The sequence below is a fragment of the Silurus meridionalis genome, chromosome 2, assembly GCF_014805685.1.
Source record: "Silurus meridionalis isolate SWU-2019-XX chromosome 2, ASM1480568v1, whole genome shotgun sequence".
Classification (NCBI taxonomy): Eukaryota; Metazoa; Chordata; class Actinopteri; order Siluriformes; family Siluridae; genus Silurus; species Silurus meridionalis.
The window spans coordinates 17,562,301-17,580,845 of record NC_060885.1 but is presented as its reverse complement, the minus strand read 5'-3'; the positions used below and the strand labels follow the sequence as shown (position 1 = coordinate 17,580,845).

Here is an 18,545-nt window from a genome sequence, read left to right as displayed (position 1 = left end):
TGATGCCCCTTGATACTCATCAAGCATTTTTTTATTCAGCATCCTGTCTGAGAATTTGTTTCTGACCACATCCATCATAATTTGGGCACAACTCATCTAATGACTATAAGATCTAAGAGATTTAATCTCTCGAGCATATTTTAGGTGCTTTAAAAGAAGATGTTTGATACATGTTGCTATACTGGCAGTCAATCAAATTTGCACAAATATTACATGCCATGAAAATTATTTATTATCTTTAAATAAATTAAATACCTAAGATATGTCTTAAGCTGTGATTTGAAACCGGCTCTTATTTACCAAACATTCTCTTTTTTTGTTGCAAAAAATGTAGGAAAGATTAGAAATTTAATGAAAATATTTCTGTATGTTTTTTTAGGGAAATATATTTATAGGGATACCAGAAAAAAAAAATCAGTATTGTTCAGCTCCATTGAACAAACAAAAACACTCAAAAGACTTTTCTCTGATTCCTGTCTGCATGAGTATTTCCAAACAGTGAAATATTAATATATAAATAAAGAGCAAAGAATTGTGAAAAAAAGACTGATAATTGTGAACAGAGAGAGATGGATTACGAGACTCAGGTTTCAGTGTCATCATTTAGATAGAGAGCAGAGTTACCTCCTGCTGAGGGGTTACAGAAGACATTGGCCCAAATCCTTTAGTATTTTCAGCCATGTGTTTAACTGTGAATATAATAAAAGAAAGACAAAAACAAATATCAAAACTTGAAAAATGCAGTTTACATAAAAGTAGGTTATGCAGTAAACCTACAACATAAACACACCCAAATCAAAACTAAAATTTGTTTAATGTAAAATATCTTCTGTTAAACAAACCTTTAAACCAGATATGAAACAGACACAAAACTCATGGTAACTTCCTCTGCTGCCATTCCAGGAGGATATGTGCTGACTAGCAAAATGCTCTGAATGGTGAGCAAGACTATCTTTTTCTGGTACTGTTGGACCCCCTAGCTAGCAGTCGCCCAGCAACCCAGGTGTCACATGGGATCACCTGGGACACGTCCATCAGGCACAACGAAAATGCTGTTTGATGGTTCAGAAAGGGTTGGGGCACTCGCTAATAATTAATTTTGCACTTTATGACCTTTGGTCCAGGCAAGCTCTGTCTGTCAGCATAGAGCTTAAGCTACAGCTCTCCGGGAATAGAGACACAGAAACTAGAGTCCTTACCATCAGCAGCAACCTCCATCTCCGATGACTTTGCCTCCTCAGAGAGAGGGATAAACCTCCTCTCTTTCTTCCAATCAAAAAAACCTGCAAATGAAATAAATAAGAATTTAACAAAAATGTAAACATATGGTGAAATCAACAACATGGATCTAGATGAATCTGTATTTTTTGCACATTAATTTGTAGAACATCAATTATTGTGTTTTGTAGTCTTCAAAGTAGACTAGTAGATAGCTGCATTAATACTTGCACTGTCACTTTTACATTCTTATCTTGCACCATAATCCTGAAAAATCTTCTGGATAATGTTCTCGACCAGGACTACTATATACTCAATAAAATTTGAAATACATTTTTATTTAAATAGTTCATATCTGAAATAAAATTCAGCTCTGTGTCCAGATCCTTGACAAAAAGAAATAGGGGTGCAGACTGGATCATGATGTACAGTCCAGCACTATGCACATACAAATTCACACTTAGGACCTTATTTATCTAAGCCAGTCCACCTACTGCACGCTTCTGGGAGTTCTCTGTGGAAATGAGGAGAACATGCAGAGCCTTTCCAACCAGACAGTTGCTCATGCTAGAGTTGTTAGGTGACCTTCTGCACTGTTATGCTACTATGACCCAAACTACCACAATAAAACATTAGTCAGGACTGATGTTGAAGGAGGGTGCACATTTAATCTGAGCTGACACTGCATTAAAAAATGTTGCTGTGGCCAGTGAAGCGTTCAATGAATCCCAAGCCACAGTGGCAGCCACCAGAGCAGCTCACTGTCTCAATTCTGTCACTTCAGACTAGAATGAGACATGTCAGCCATGTGCTGAGAGCATGACAGGCACATACACACACTTGTGACTTGCAGTGTAAAATCTAGCCTATGGCAAGGTGAACTGCTGTATACTCAATAACTAACTAAATGCAGAAAACAAATTCATAGGTTACATGTTATTTTGCATTATTTTGAAGATGTATAATATGTATAAAACATCTTATTCTTATGAATAAATTACTCTGATGCCTACCATTCCATTTGCTTCTGGGTGTCACCGGTTGATTTTCTCTGTATAAAATAAAAGCAAAAAGAACAATAGATCAGACAATTTAAAGAAAAATATTTTATTTATATTATTTGCCACATAAACCACATGTTAGAAATTAGTCTAATAATGGTGCATATTATCTCACCTCATGGCTTTGAGTCTGACTTTGTGCGAAGCAAGTTCACATGTCTTTACAGCATCTTCCAGCGTCATTCCCAGTGTACAACTTCCATTGATGTAGACAATTCGGTCATTCGGCTGAATGCTACCCTCCTCACAGGCAGCTGAATTTGGCACCACCTCCTGAACATATATCCCCTGCCATTTGCTGCCAATGCCACCTCGGAGCTTAATACCTTTGCAGTAAAAACAAGATAATTAAATAAAAGTAAAAAGAGATTTTGTCTGCATGATTTCACAATTATTGTTTTCAAATTATCTACATATTCAACCAAACTAACAGAACTAAAGTACAGTATAGATTAAGCAGACAAATGAAATGTTTAACTGTATGCTTTGTTTCACAGCATTCCTCGTTATGTCCAAGACTTTACTCTATATACTGTCGATTTGTAATGCCTCACCTAACTGTCCAGAAGATGTCTTGTATATGATAATGTCCTGAAGGCTGTCTGGTGGTGGAGGAGGTAGGAGGTTCTGTTCAGCTCTGCCTAACACCATGTGGAGTCTTTTAGGAGAGTATCTCAGAATAGTCATGGCCACTTCATCAGACACACTGGACACATAGTGACCATTCACCTGAATAAAGACAGACAACACGAGCAAAAAAATACAAGAATCAAATAATATTCCAACAAAATCCATTAAAAAGGTTATTTAAAGGACAGATATTTTAGGGAAATAGTTTCACTGAAAAATTATTATAGGTTTTTTTTTTCAGACTTGGATATTTGTGATTATTTGTGACATAATGAGTACCATTTTTAGCCTGTCTCCTGATCTGAGCCTGCCATCTGCTTTGGCTGGATTATCCAGGATTTTCTGTATGTAATAGCAGTTGTCTAATTTACTCCTGGTGATAGTAAACCCAAAACTACCATTTCTAGATTTAGTAAGGGTTACTGTCAGCTCAAACTCCTTAAACACTTCCTGTAAAAAAAAGAAAAATAAATTAAATAATCTTCACATCAAATCTTATTACATCTGAATACATTTGCAAATGTCTACAGAACTTTTACCCTTCTGGGGGCATCATCCTGCTCTTCATCATCCCAGCCATTGTTGGTGCCTCCTGAAATGGGTTGAGCTAAAGGAGATGATGGTGTTGCTGTTTTTGATGGACTGGTTATTGGAGACATTATGTGAGGTGGTGAAGAAGGTGTAGGAGGGATCAAAGCACTTGCAGAGACATGGCTGCAGATTAGAGGGCTGGCTGCATTGGTGGTAATAGTCAGATATTCTTCATCAGCTAAGACATCCAGTCCATTGGCTATGAAGCATGCTCTGCTCCCATCCACAACTTCATTGAGCTCACTGCACACACATTTATTGTTACACATTTACAATTAGGATTATCAACTTATTCTATTAAAATTATGCTGAGATTTTCTTTGGGAATGACGAGAATTGACAAGATTAGAATTTTTTTTTTAGAGGAACAGCACATGGGGACAAAGTGAGAGAGGCCTTATTGAGATGGTTTGGACATGTGCAGAGGAGGGTTCCCTGGTTCCCCTGAGAAAACAAGACACTGCATCAACAATTCTTTGGGAACGCTTCTGCGTTGTCCACGCTCTACATCACATGTGATTCGCACATGGAGTGAAACCGGCACTAGCTTCTGAAAAGGGAAGGGAGCGCTAAAGGGATTCAGGCAGTGTGGCATTTAGATGCAGCGTCTCGTTCCCTCAGGGAACCAGGGTTACATACGTAACCTAGAGACGTTCCTTTCAGAAACTCGAGCTGCTTCAACAAAGCTTTGGGAATGAGAGTCCAATCACTCTTGACTGACCAGTACCTACCTAGTGTGGATGGGCACAGCTACATTTACATTTACATTTGCGGCATTTATCAGACGCCCCTATCCAGAGCGACGGTTAAAAGTGCTTTAAATCTCTAGTAATGAATAAATCTACACTGGTACGCAAGATTACAAACTCAATATAAATATAACTCGAATTCTACAAACTTGGAAAGTGCTAATTTAGGTATTTCAGGAAGAGGTAGGTCTTCAGTTGTCGCTTAAAGATAATCAGGGACTCTGCTGTACGGACATCTAGGGGAAGTTCATTCCACCACCTCGGTGCCAGAACAGAGAAGAGCCTTGAAGTGTACTTACCTCTCATTCTGAGAGAAGGTGGTACCAGTCGAGCAGTGCTGGAGGATCTCAGACAGCGTGGTGCAGTGCGAGATGTGATGAGGTCACTGAGGTAAGATGGTGCTGGTCCATTTTTGGCCTTGTAGGCAAGCATCAGTGTTTTGAATCTGATACTTGCAGCTACTGGAAGCCAGTGAAGGGAGCGCAGCAGTGGGGTGGTGTGGGAAAACTTGGGCTGATTGAACACAAGTCGTGCCGCTGCGTTTTGGATCATTTGCAGTGGACGAATAGCGTTCAGGGGGAGACCTGCCAGCAGAGAGTTGCAGTAGTCAAGTCTTGAAATGGCAAGAGACTGAACAAGCACCTGGGCAGCCTGTATGGACAGAAATGGTCGAATCCTTCAGATGTTATAGAGAAGAATTCGACAAGAACGAGCAACATTAGCGACATGTGGAAAAAAGACAGTTCATTGTCCATAGTTACCCCAAGGTTACGAGCAGTGGCTGAAGGGGAGAGCAGAGAGTCATGAAGTGTTATTTGGAGATCTTGACCTGGGGATGAATCACCTGGAATGACCAGCAGTTCTGTTTTGCTGGGGTTAAGTTTAAGTTGGTGAGCACTCATCCATAAAGATATGTCTGACAAGCATGCTGAGACCTGAGCGGAAGCTGTGGTATCTGATGGAGGGAAAGAAAAGATGAGTTGAGTGTCATCTGCATAGCAGTGATAAGAAAACCCATGTAATGATATGACTTCACCAATGGAGTGGGTATAGAGGAAGAAAAGGAGGGGACCTAGTACAGAGCCTTGTGGGACACCAGTGGTGAGTCTGCATGGGGCAGATGTGGATCCCCTCCATGTTACCTGGTATGAGCGACCTTCCAGGTAGGAAGCAAACCATTCCCATGCTGTTCCGCAGATACCAAGGCTCACAGCTAGGGACTGAGGACTGAGGGGGCAGGAGTGGCACTAATGTCAAGGATAAAATAAAAATATCTCCTGAGTGTCTGCTGGTTTGCAAGGAGCAGACGAACAGTTGATCCGACTCGCATTGTCTGGGCCTGGAAAGGAGGAGGAAGAATGCCTGGAGCATAACAGGTCGTGGGACAACCAAGGGTACCTTGGGAACATACCCTGTTCTAAGGTAAAGGAAGGCACTGTTCATGCCTGGAGTAAACTCCAGGAAAGAGGGGGCCACAGAGATGGCTTGAAGATCTCCCACTCTCTTGAGAGAGAAAATGGCCAAAGGGAACACAGTTCTTCACTGTATGGAACCTCCAAAGCACCTCGGCCAACGGCTCGTGTTGAGGGAAGACATGCAGGTAGTTGGTTTGAAAGAGGCAGATGTAGAGGATAAAGTGGTATGGAGACAGATGATCCGCTGTGGCAACCCCTTATGGGAGCGGCTGAAAGAAGAAGTTCTTATTCTTTTAATCTTAAAATAAAATAAAACGTTTAATTTTATTTACAGTTTATATGTTATTATTTTAAAGTTACAATTTAAGAATGTAATGTTTTAATTTTATTAATAATCTGGAAAATGGCTCATGAAAATACAATAACTGCCCATAGGCCATTATTACGTTTATGTTGCTGTGACTTTGCTTAGTGTGATTGAGTGATTGCATACTAATCAAGGAAAACAGACTTGAACAACATTTTTTCATTTTTTTGAGGAACAAGTAACATATAAATACAGTTGAATTACCATTGAATGAATTAAGTAGATACGTTTTTAGACTCTAGTATATTTTATTTTACTGTAGTGTCAGACAGTACAGCCATCTCCTTGAGTAAGTCAGACTTGTTTTTATAAATGCAAAGATAGTGTTGTATGGTACCTGATAACAGATGAGCCGGGCTTGGTTTCTGAGAACATTAATCCTCCCTCTGGATTTGGGCATGCTGGAGAAGGTGTTGGCATATGTACTGGTTGTACAGGGTTGACAGTTGTTGTTACAAGTGTTGTTGGTGTTTGGGAACAGGAAGTATTGTTGAGAATATCCTCATATGGATTTTCATCTTGCTGTCCATCAGTGGATAGTGGGGATGGTGGAGATGATATGGTGGATAGTGTCTCATCCTGTTCAATGTCCTGTTTCTGCTGAATTATTTGGACAATATTAGGTTTGGGTGAAGGGCAGTTCTTCTTCTGGCATAGTGCTGTGGTCTTTTGTTGGAGTATTTCACTAAAATCTGAAGAGACAGACTCCACTGGCAGATCTAAAGACCAAGACCTCTGCTTTTTACTTGGCAATGGGGAAGGATTCTATTAAAGACAAATAAAAGACAACTAAATAATTTATGACACATATGACTTTGTATATAATGCACTGATCGTATGAACGTACTATTGAGATTGAGTCCATCTCTGGAAGTTGACCAGGTAAAGGTCGACAGATTAACAGTTTAAGCTCAGATGGTGTTCCTCGAAGCAGCTGTAGTACTTTCTGTTGGGGACACAAAACATGTACTGCAAGGCCTAGTTCTCACAAAACACATACATATACAGTAGTATACTCTCAGGAAAAAGGCTTCAGAATATGCATTTCCTTGTTCCTGGGTTGTTACCATCAACTGTATATTTTTCCTAAAATAATCACTTCATAAAAAGAAAAAGTAAATAATACACCAATTGGAGGTTGATTTAAACATAGTGACTGCCACTTTGCTACATTTTGTGAAATTGAAGTTTCTCATATAATAAGTGTAAATGAGCACAGTACCTGATAAGAAAGTCCTTTCACAGATTCTCCATTAACTGCAAGGATTACATCTCCTTCTCTGAGTGGTCCGCTTTCTTCAGACATCTGGCCAGAGAACAGACTCCTAATTCGCACTACACTTCCTTCCTCAGGACTAATGTTACTGATGAGGAAGCTAAAGCCCAAACCACTCAGTTTCTTCTCCACAGTCACTTCCAATGTGTTTTCTAGCACCCAGAAAAAGTAAGAATAGATTTATACTACACAGGCACACTAGCAGGTAATTTTCTTATTAGTGGTGGTATTATTTAAACATACAGTATACCTATGATTGATGTTCTCTTTGCTTATATTTGTTTTATGTTAACAATCATATAAAAACCCACATGTTCAACAGACAGGGCCGTTTCTCACCTTCCCACCACAATGCTTCCATTAAAAAGGTTGAACACATTTAATAATCATTACGAAATTGCCTGAATTCAAGTATGTAAACATATACTGTATATTAAACCACAGCAGAAAAAATGGTAAATAATTGAAATGGGTGAAGGCAGCAGCGGGCCCCCCACTTCTGTTTGCGCCCCAGTTTGCCTATGCCTAGATGCTGTCGGTGCTGTCAACACACAATATAATTTCCCACCTTTTGTTTAATTTTAAGTTATATTTACAGAACCAGTAATGCAGATAGGCCAGAAATGCTGTCAGATTTGTCTCGCTATTAATGTCTCACTATGCTGCCTTCCTGCTCTCACCGCTGTTTCATACCATCTGACACAAAGCTGTAGTCCTTGGCCCTGACAGACAAAGGCGTTTCCATGGTAATGTCTTTTCTAGTGGGGGTGGGGGTGGTGCTCTGTGCACTGAGGGATGATGGAGATTTCTGTCTTTCCAAAGTGGACGTTGAGCTGGAGGACTCCATCACAAGGGGAGGCTCCCGCTCTAGAATCAGAGACACCAGCTAAAAACAAAAAACATGAATCATCAACAAAATCAATATTAACAATTTACAGAATACAAGAAGAAAGGACATCAGCATTGAACTCACAGAACCAGTGTGTGATTTAGCACATTGAACATTTATGGTTACGATAGCAAAATCTGAAAAAAAATATTGAATAAGTATGGGTTTCAAGAAAGACATTAGGGAAAAAGCCCTTCTCTACTAAAATAATTTGACAACACAAACATAGGTTGGCAAAATTGTATATGTATAAACCACAGATTATCTGATGAGACTAAACTGGAGATGCTAGGTCATAATGCACAGCACCATGTTTTTACCATGTTTGTAAACACCAAACGCAGCATATCATCACAAAACACAATACCAATCGGCAAGCACGGTTGTGGAAGGTTATATTTTGGGATTACAAGAAAGTTTGTATTGCAGCTCTAGTTTTATATTTAGCACATTAGCAAATCAGGATCTAAATGGCTTTAGAAAAATGGTGTTGGGATGTCAAAGTCAAAGTCAAGAACTTAAAATCATTGTGGCAGACTGTGTATAAATTAATGCCATCAAGCATCATTGAATTGAAGCACACTTGTAAAAAAATTGGAGGCTAAATTATTGTTTCTAAAAGTAATTATACAAAGGTTTTGTGTTTAGTTTTAATTTTGTATTGAGTGATAAAACATGAAATCAAAGCATGCGATTGTGAAGCGAATTATGCTGAAATATTCTGTGTTTATATAATTTATACATTTTAAAAAGTTTACTAAGTTCAGCACCTCTCCAGTTTTTTTCAAACATTCCACAGCTTGCTTATGGGTAACACCTTGCAGGTTATAGCCGTTCACCTCCAGGAGCCTATCACCTATAAAAGACACACACACACACACACACACACACACACACACACACACACACACACACACACACACACCTAATCATTAGATGTGACAAATGTGTTACAACTTTCATGTGTAATTTTAATTATGGTGATCACCTGATGCATATAACATAAACAATGATAAACAAAGGACAAAATGAAATTTTGTGTTTTAATTTGAAGCAACTGTATACACATATGGTACTACAAAAAAATATGTGTCATTTTAGTAATAAAAGTAGAGTTTTGTGTAATAATATATATAGAGAGAAAATGTTCTTGTATAGAAATGGAAAAAAATAGCACCCTGTTCCTACAACAATTCAGTCATTTTGTAAACGATATATTGGTTTTTGCTATTAACTCCTTGAATTTGTGTATGGTGCCACAAGCTTTTTGTATTCAAGACCAGATGGATTATTTACCAGTCTGTATTCGCCCATCCAGATCAGCAGCTCCTCCAGGTATCAGGCTTTTAATATAGATCCCTCCATGGCGCACGCTCGTATTAATGCCACCCTGGAAATTGACTGATGCTGAGTATTGTTCCAAAAAATTTGATTTAGATGATATTTTAACTGTATTTTGTCTATTGGTAAGATGTAATTATGAGCAATAGTTGACAAAAATTTTATTACATTACTCTGTTGTTTTAATTATTTGCTTGTCAATTAACACTAAAACTAAAGATTTACAGCAACACAGATGCCCAGGCTGCCGTTGACTTTCTTGAGCTCCACATAGACCAAGTCACCAGGCCTGAGGCTGGAGTTAGTGGATAACTTAGAGAACACATCCTACACAGGGAAGACAAGGAACAAGTCATTCTGGCTCATAAATCTCAAACTCCCCCGCAATTGGTATTACTACAACTCAACTACAAAAATGTAGACAATGTGTCTAATGGGTCACTAATAATATCTACTAATATGTCTTGTGGAATATGTCTCCACCATTATGATCTTAATAGTTTTAACCATTTTTCTGGGGGAAATTGTTCAAGCTCTTTTAGATTGGATCGTGTCTAATCGGATTGAGGTCTGAGCTTTGCTTGGCTCAATCAAACAGGTTTGTAGTTTTTATTTCATTTTGATAGTATGCATATAGTTGCTTTTTTAATTGTCAAATACACCAATTGCACACCAAGACCACAGGTATATTTACATTGATACAATGTGACTTTCTAAATTATGCATTCAATTATACATTTATTTCAACAAATTATGTGACTTCTGAATGCAACAGTCACTAAAACCTGCAGAGGAGTTTCAGAGTAGTGAGAGCGAATACTTTTTTAATCACAAAATAAAAGAGAACTACAAAAATGCTACCCATTCTACAATCCTAGGCTATTTTGTGAAGCTTTGTAAAATATAATCCTAAATAATCCCATTTCAGTTTCAGGTTGTAATGCTACAAACTTTAAGGAAAACCTTAAGGTGGGTGGATACTTAATGCAAGACGTAAATTACTGTCTGCAGCTAATAACTTCATACCTTAGTATCTAGAATACGAACAACAGGGATATGTAGCTTTCTACCCGTTTTGGGTGTGACAGTGTTGGATACAGTGTCTTCTTTCAGTGCTCTGTGCTCTGCATTCTGGGTAATTCTCTCCAGCATCAACCCTAAACTGCCAGCAGTTAGAGAGCTTTTACGGTCCCCAAACTCATCTAATTATACAAGAGGAAAAAAATAGTTCTGAGTTATATAGTAATAAAACTGTTCTTCTGTAAACATTTAAATAAATTAATATGATTATAATATTACGCTTTGGTTGAGACACTATAAGCTCCACTTCATCTGGGCTGTTCTGTAAGATGGCAGCAGCTGCATTGAAAGTTACTCCTTCCAGACTGGTCTTATTAAGAGAAATCAGTCGTCCACCTATATAACAAACAATTAAAAAAAAACACATGAAACCTGTAAAGTGTGCATCCACTGGGCATTGAAAAAGAGGGAAAAATCTCTACCTGGCTTGATTCTGCCATCTTTATCAGCTGGCCCATCAGGAATGATGGATGCAATGAAGATTCCAAGATCTAATTTTCCTGTATTGTCCTCTCCAACTATTATAAACCCTGTCATTAATAAGGAACATGCATCATTTTTTTATATTCTATAACATTTGTTTGCCTGGTTAATAATAAATTAAGGAAGCCTTTTGCACTGGAAAGGAGGAGTCATTGGCAATTCATAACAGTTATATTACTATTGCATGAAATTTCATTACCAAATCCATGTTTAGGATCTTTCTTCAGTGTAACACAGATAATTTCTCTTTCTGGTGGAGTTCTAACAGGAGTGCCAGCTGTCAGAAAAAAACAAACAAAAAAATATATTTTAAAATGACAGTATAATTGTAATTACAGGGTGCCCCAAAAGTCTACTATATATTAACACTATATATTCGTAAGCCTTTTAAAAAGTTTAACACTAAGGTTATATGTTGTATAATTGTTTTTAGACAGTTTTAAAAGAAAAAAGAAGACTGTATTGAGATTTTGCTCATTGCTAAATAATGAACATGGCTGAAGCTGTTGCAAAGATGCTACAAAGTTAAATTGGACTTAAATAGGAACACTGTTGCTAAACTTATTAACAAATGCAAAAGGACTGGTAGTGTTGTAGACAAAACCAAGAAGGAAACATCTACAAACAGCCACTGACGAATGCTTGCATACATACTAAAGTTCCTTATTTTTGGAGACTTCTCAGACATGCTGGTGGAATCAGTTAACATGGAAAAAATGCATTAAAGTGCAAGATTACCCCTGGATGAGACTGAGTAAGTCTCAGAGTCTTGTTTTTGTAGAGAGACATTTGACATTATGCGGTAAATTGGAGAACTAAAAGCCTCTGTGGAGCTAAGAAGAAGCAAGAGAGAATTACAATATGTAAGATCATACTCAACACCAGTGATGTACCACATGTGAATGTCTGCTATCCACATGTTGTCATGTGAAGTGCTCTCAGTACCTGCATTTCACATTTGGTTTCTTGAGTTCAATAAGGCCTCCTACAAGGTCATGTGTATTTCGCAGATCTCTTGACTGCTGAATCTTGGCTGGAAGGTCATCGCATGACTTGCTTATGGAGTTCATAGACGACATGCTCAGACCAACATTATTGAGCCCGACATCTGAACATGACATCCTCTTCAACAGATTTTGTCGAGCACGCCATATCAAAGGATGTTTCAATTGCTTACCATCTGGAGAAAAACAAATAAAAATAGGACATTTAAAGAGCAATTACGGTATAATAGTCTTTTGCAAAGAAGATTTATTACCACAGTGGTTATCATTACACAGCAGAATTTACGGGAGTTATTTAATTATAAAGCACCTGATGCTGAACTGTAGGTTAGTTGCCGAGAGGTCATCTCACTGTTGAATTTGTGCTGAGCAGAGCAGAGGTCCAGGAGGTATTGTGCTATCTTGGAACTCTCGGTTACAAATGAGTGCTTTTTCCCACTAGGGCCACATTCTACAGTGAATTTACGCCACTGCACGAGACAAAGAAAAGCTTTAGACTGGGGGCAAATATAGAAAAGTATTTATGGGGTGGCAAGGGGTTTGCATGAGAATTATGAGGGGTGGCAACACTGAAGCAAGCGTCCTTGCATGAATTAAAAAATTATATACATATTCTGTGTATATAGAATTTAGTGCATATAATGCTAAAAATAGCCCAACTTGACACTCCACTCTCCCCCATTGTAGACCTTATGGGGTGATTATCTTCAGAGGCGAAAAACTCTGTTGCGCTGATAACTGGTAAAGCTACAATGCCAAATGCATTGTTGTCACATGACGTCACTTGTGAAAATTCGGACCATTCTGAAGATCCAAGCTACTGAACAACATATGTTTGATAATAGCTTAGAGCTAAATGTTAGTCATTAATACACACGAACATATCATTAAAATAAACAATATTAATATATGATACTTATATAATAATATATAATGTTACATCCTGTTACACCCTAAGTGTCTGAAGAAGAGATAAAGACGGTCTTTTCTTCGGCTATTAGACTTTACATTTAGAGCTGCTCCCAATAAACCAGTCACCAAAATATACACTGTTATTGTGTTTAACAGTTTTTTTATGCAATAAATGTGCAATAACAGTAATTTAGAACCGTGCAATATTACCAATGTGCAATATGTTTGATAGCGTAACTACCTATTCGTGGTCCTATCTTATCTTATCTTATCTTATCTTATCTTATCTTATCTTATCTTATCTTATCTTAATAATATATATTATTACATGTATATTTATACAAATGCTTTGATTTGATAAAATAATTTTGTTGGGATTAGTGATCAGGCTGGTTGCATTGAATTGGTTCAATAAAATAAAGCAGTTCTAAAGAGTCGTTTGTTTGGACTGTACTTCAATTGAAAAACAAGATTTTTTGCCATTATTCATGGGTATATGTTTTTTTTATGTCATCACATTAAAGCGCCACTGCTGTAAATGATCATGGCAACATTTTGATTACATTTTTTATTTTATATATTGGGATACCAGTGCTGGGGTGGCAGATGGGGTGGCAAAGATTTTTCTTATGGTGGCAGTTGCCTGGGTAGATACACTCCTGCTTTAGACAGCTATAAGTGCAATATATTCTATATTATTCTAAATCTTAACTCTACAATTTATGTTTCAGTAAACTTCACATTTGACAGATACACATCCTCTTAACAGTTACATTTCATTTCAAATCAAGAAACAATCAAGTTTTCAAGTTGTATTTATATAAAGCCAAAGAGCACTTGATTTTTAAACATTATTTGCCTGTGCGTGTTTTATTACATTAATACCTACTGGGAATAAGGAATTCCATATTTATCTATTTTTCAAAGCCAATTTCATCAAAAGGTTTGTCTCAATCTTTGCAGAGTAAAAAGATTAGATTTTAAATCATTTATGATATATAACAATATAGTAGGTAAAATATAAATAATATTAAATAATAATAATAATAATAATATTAATAATAATAATAATAATAATAAATATAGCTGCAAGCAGCGATTAGCAGGGTATAAGCAACTGAGGTACTGAAGGCCATAAGGGAAAATACATTAGGAACATGCCAACTGAGTTTTGTTGTAATACGCCTCTGGTAAGGTCATACAGGGGCTAATAAGTAATTTTACAGATGGCAGCCATGTTTTTTGAGATACGCAAAAATCCTCATGAAACCTTATGCACATTGTACATAGATACCTCATTCCCTTCATGGGTTATAGCCATTTGTGTCAGAGTGACCTGCCTATTTTAAACATTTTGGCAACCCTTTGAACTTTGTGTAGCAAATATGTCTATAAATGTATTTGTTTTGACCCAAGGATTCCAAGCATCTGAAAGTTTTGAGTCTACAATAAACCTTGTAGAAGCTATGGCTAAAAAAGTTTTTTTGAACTGTAGCGCCCCCTTTGGCCAACTGGTTTGATACTTTGTCAACCTCTCTCCAAATTAAGCTCTACCATCTGGTCAAGTTTTACCTCTCTAGGCCTTACAGTTTAGTCTGCATGGTCAGTTATACGGCAGAGGAATAATAATAATAATAAAATCTCTACAATAACAATAGGGTTTCAGCATTTCATGCTTGAACCCCTAATAATAATGATTTTTTTGGTCACATAAGTTTAGCTAATTAACCATCAAAGTTTGCATGTAATCTAATTTAGATTTAGAGTAATTATACTTACACTTGTGGAAATGCTCTCTGTTTCAGACCACTGAAATCTGCGGATTAATATCCGACAGTTGTTCTTGAATTCATAAACCATGATACCTCTGGCACAAACTCCAAGAATGAGTTCTCCAATGGCAAGCCTCTTCTCACGAGCAACTCGGTGAAACAGCACCCCAAATTCTGGTAACTGTTGTACAATCTGAGGATGTGTGCAGAAATACATTAGCAAAATAATGTTGTATTTCCTTTAGACCAGCATACCTATTATAACAGATAGACTTTGTTGTGTAAAATACAATGATTTCTTACCTTTAAAAATTCTAGCTCTGCATCTTCTCGAAGCATGTTTGCATTACTGGCATGTAACCTTGGCAACTCCTCCCTCAGACACAGAAATGCCATTTTTTCCATCATTCTTTTTGGAATGTAATGCTCTATCTGGAAATAATTATTTCCATATACCTGGATAAAATCAATAACATTACTGCAAAATTAACAGTGACTAATAATGTACAATGGAGGTAGCTAAGCTGATACCCTATTAGCCTTCCAATGCAATCAGTGCATTGCACAACAAGTGTTACACTTTAGTTTACCTCTGGTATATAATCTCCAAATTCAGCCTGCAAAGCAAAGGCAGCAAGGACCATGGCAGTGTCCTCATTACAGTATACTCTCCCCTCCAAAATATCTCTTCTCAGCTGGATATAATACTGATGACGTGTGAGTTTGTGCCTGCCAAATCAAAGAACAAGAGCTTACAGTATTTTTCTGTCTATACAGGGTAGAGTAAATTATCCTAAGTAAAGCAATGGCCATGCAATTCAAGCTTGTATCAGTCACAGAACTACACAAAACTTAACTTACAGTATGTATGAAACATCATCAGCAAAGAATTTAACACGGAGAAAGAGGGTGAATGTAGAAGTTGTTAATTTCTTCCAATTGTCTGGTGCCACTTTGGAGAGTTTTGTATCATGGTTTAAAAAGAAAAATTCATCATCTAGTCAAGAGATAACAAGCAAATGGCATTGAGTCAAAACAAAAAAGTTGCTGGCACAATGGAATTTTGTAAAACTTTCAGACTGGAAAAATGTATATTACCATCCATGAAAGCGAGGCCAAAATAAAAATGCTCCACTAGGTTTGTATGAGCGACGACCATGTCGAAAACATCTCTTCCCCTAGACTTGATATCGCACCTTACCACCACACACTGTGCATTTGGCATCATCACAATAATTTCCCTCTGGGATAAAGAAGACCTTCCTTTCTTTGACTGTATTGAAAAAGAAAAGGAGTGTAAATTCGATTTTGTAACATAACAGATTCTTGAACTAATTCTAACCTTTATCTAAAATGTTTTTATCTACAATATTTACACTAATAAAAGTTTACCACTATAGATCCAGGCAGCTCTAAAATAATATGAGGCTCATCAGCCATTCTTGCAAACTCAGGTCCTAGATTCTGAAAGAATCCAAAGCACAGAAAGCACACCACTGCATTAAATATATATATATATATATATATATATATATATATATATATATATATATAAATAAAATAAAATAAAAAAAGACATTGACTTTTGTTTTCTTTTGGCTGAGGCTGACTGTCGACTCGCTGAGTGAAATAGAACGGCTAGAAAGGCGATGTGATGGCCAACTGCTTTCACGTCCACTATGATGATGTGGAATTCTGTGATGACAAAATCAAAAACATTCTTACCATCAGAGGTAAAAATAATTTTCTAAAATCAGCTAGTGGCAACTCCACACGGTGTGCAAGATCTCTTTACCTGCTCGGAATGCTTTGGTATGCAGGCATCTGTGAGCATCTGTTTTTGAGCGACCAAGCTTTCTGTTGATGTACATCTTCTGCTCAACAACACATACTGTTTTAATATTACATAATCCAGTAATGCCTGGTTGTGATGTGAAATTATAATGCTAAGATCAAATATCTAGTAATTGCATCACAATGAATCTATTAGGATTGAAAAATGCATTATATGACAAGGACTTATCAATGGCATAATAAATGTGGGGCAAACTATTATACACACAAAGCTTTGAATGAGATATGAAGCTGCATTAATCATTAAGAGTTTTTTATGTTTAAGGTCTCTAATGCTTTACTAGGGTAATGTCAGACTTCATCTAACCACCAATCTAGGGAACCAGAAACAAACAGAAAAGCGTGTTTTCTGTGGACCATTTATACCAATAACTGCATCACCTATAACATAAGCCATTTTAATCACTGCACATGGAATGTTACTGATGCTTTGTCAGCATAAAGGAATAAAAAATGTTTATAAATATGAGTGTTTTCCTAACCACAAGGTCGTTGACAGTGTGTAAGAATACACACTCTGGCCTAGAATTAAATCATCAGCAGCTTTAATTCATTATATCATTCTGTGTAGTTTTTATTTATTATTTTATTTCTTGCTATTGGTAGTTTGTTTTCTGTGTTTAGAATACCATAAAAATTGTATCAATCTCGAATAATTTCTTAACAGCAAGTAATGTTGTGAGGATGACAATAAAATTAAAAGCTTATTTTAGCAGCTGCTACTGTAGTTACCTGTCATATTTGGGCTGATAATTTTAAAAGCAAAATACACGGGTTTAACGAATTGCTCAACTTAAATAAAACCTTTTCATACCATTTTTGACAAGAAAAACTCCACTTATTAAGCATGCAATTAAGTATCGTACAGAGTCATTGTAGCAGTAAAAAAAAAAGCATTGATCACCCTGTTTTAGCTCTGAATCAAGTGACAGCCTGCGTCTTTCTGCTGCACTTGCATTCCCATCCGCATAACCAGGGTACACTATCCGTTTTCCTGTCAAGCCAGCAGAGGAATTAAAAATTAATCAGAAAGCAATTACAACAGCAGCAAAGAATAACCTTAAACAGGTTCGCTCATTTCTGTATCTAAAAAGCAGAACACCATACAAACTCTAAGCAGCTTAGCTTAGGCTGATTATCAGTTTTTAGTCAGCTGTTCAGTTCATTGTAAACCTTTAATCCTATTGTGAATCGCTGGCTGGGATTAAGGTAAACAAAACATAAGAACTGTTTATTACCATTCATCTTAGAGCTAGCATACAGAATCTATCAGCTATACATTTACGATGAGTAAATTCATGAAAAAACTTAAATCAGCATATAATAGATTAACATTTACTGGCTGAAAAAAAGAGTATGAAAGTGAATATTTAAGCACAATTTGTTTGAGAGTGAATGCATCTAGCTAACGGTAGCTGCTTAATGTGCTTAATCAACCTGCCTTATTATTCCACACAATTAAATTTGACAACATAATAGCATTTGTAAAAAAATTACTAAACGTTTACATTTTTGAGCAGAAATATCAAGCTAGAGCTCATAATTATGCAGGAACTAAGCAGGAATCAATACATTTTACTACAGCATGTTTGAAAAGTCAAGAACCAATTTTTATATGTTAAGTAAATATGTTGATCTCAATCTGTTTAAAGGAATTCACAAAAACAAGATACAGAAGCTGAGAGTATGTGTAGCACACAACAATGAAGCATTTGTAAAAAAATAAATAAAATAAAATAAAATAAATAAAAAATTGCATATATACTTTCACTCCCATCGGTTCTCGACTTTTCAGACACCTTGTGAAATAACACCTTAGTTACAACTATAACTACTTCACTGGAAAAAATTCATTAAGTAATAATAAAGTAAGGCAATAATTTTAAGAACTATGTTAAATACT

At 36.7% G+C, this 18,545-nt stretch overlaps 1 protein-coding gene across 6 annotated transcripts in view; it reads right to left on the bottom strand.

Moving 5' to 3' along the window:
* Positions 1 to 18,545, bottom strand: part of ptpn20 (protein tyrosine phosphatase non-receptor type 20) — a 34,680-nt gene that overhangs the window by 9,428 nt on the left and 6,707 nt on the right. For 5 of the 6 annotated variants that reach the window (XM_046865037.1, XM_046865028.1, XM_046865053.1 and 2 more), the window contains exons 8-37: positions 17,547 to 17,636; positions 16,584 to 16,662; positions 16,372 to 16,483; positions 16,181 to 16,252; positions 15,887 to 16,061; positions 15,650 to 15,785; positions 15,379 to 15,517; positions 15,092 to 15,244; positions 14,796 to 14,981; positions 12,415 to 12,574; positions 12,046 to 12,280; positions 11,839 to 11,933; positions 11,300 to 11,377; positions 11,040 to 11,147; positions 10,837 to 10,953; positions 10,564 to 10,739; positions 9,763 to 9,864; positions 9,493 to 9,586; positions 8,967 to 9,052; positions 8,001 to 8,193; positions 7,254 to 7,459; positions 6,879 to 6,977; positions 6,369 to 6,796; positions 3,449 to 3,743; positions 3,189 to 3,359; positions 2,834 to 3,008; positions 2,395 to 2,605; positions 2,232 to 2,269; positions 1,200 to 1,283; positions 625 to 689 (exon numbers count right to left, since the gene is read on the bottom strand). In XM_046865037.1, the coding sequence (XP_046720993.1) occupies positions 625 to 689; positions 1,200 to 1,283; positions 2,232 to 2,269; positions 2,395 to 2,605; positions 2,834 to 3,008; positions 3,189 to 3,359; positions 3,449 to 3,743; positions 6,369 to 6,796; positions 6,879 to 6,977; positions 7,254 to 7,459; positions 8,001 to 8,193; positions 8,967 to 9,052; positions 9,493 to 9,586; positions 9,763 to 9,864; positions 10,564 to 10,739; positions 10,837 to 10,953; positions 11,040 to 11,147; positions 11,300 to 11,377; positions 11,839 to 11,933; positions 12,046 to 12,280; positions 12,415 to 12,574; positions 14,796 to 14,981; positions 15,092 to 15,244; positions 15,379 to 15,517; positions 15,650 to 15,785; positions 15,887 to 16,061; positions 16,181 to 16,252; positions 16,372 to 16,483; positions 16,584 to 16,662; positions 17,547 to 17,636 (4,358 nt within the window). The remainder of the gene's footprint in view (positions 1 to 624; positions 690 to 1,199; positions 1,284 to 2,231; positions 2,270 to 2,394; positions 2,606 to 2,833; positions 3,009 to 3,188; positions 3,360 to 3,448; positions 3,744 to 6,368; positions 6,797 to 6,878; positions 6,978 to 7,253; positions 7,460 to 8,000; positions 8,194 to 8,966; positions 9,053 to 9,492; positions 9,587 to 9,762; positions 9,865 to 10,563; positions 10,740 to 10,836; positions 10,954 to 11,039; positions 11,148 to 11,299; positions 11,378 to 11,838; positions 11,934 to 12,045; positions 12,281 to 12,414; positions 12,575 to 14,795; positions 14,982 to 15,091; positions 15,245 to 15,378; positions 15,518 to 15,649; positions 15,786 to 15,886; positions 16,062 to 16,180; positions 16,253 to 16,371; positions 16,484 to 16,583; positions 16,663 to 17,546; positions 17,637 to 18,545) is intronic. The other variant, XM_046865065.1, reaches the window with a different exon arrangement.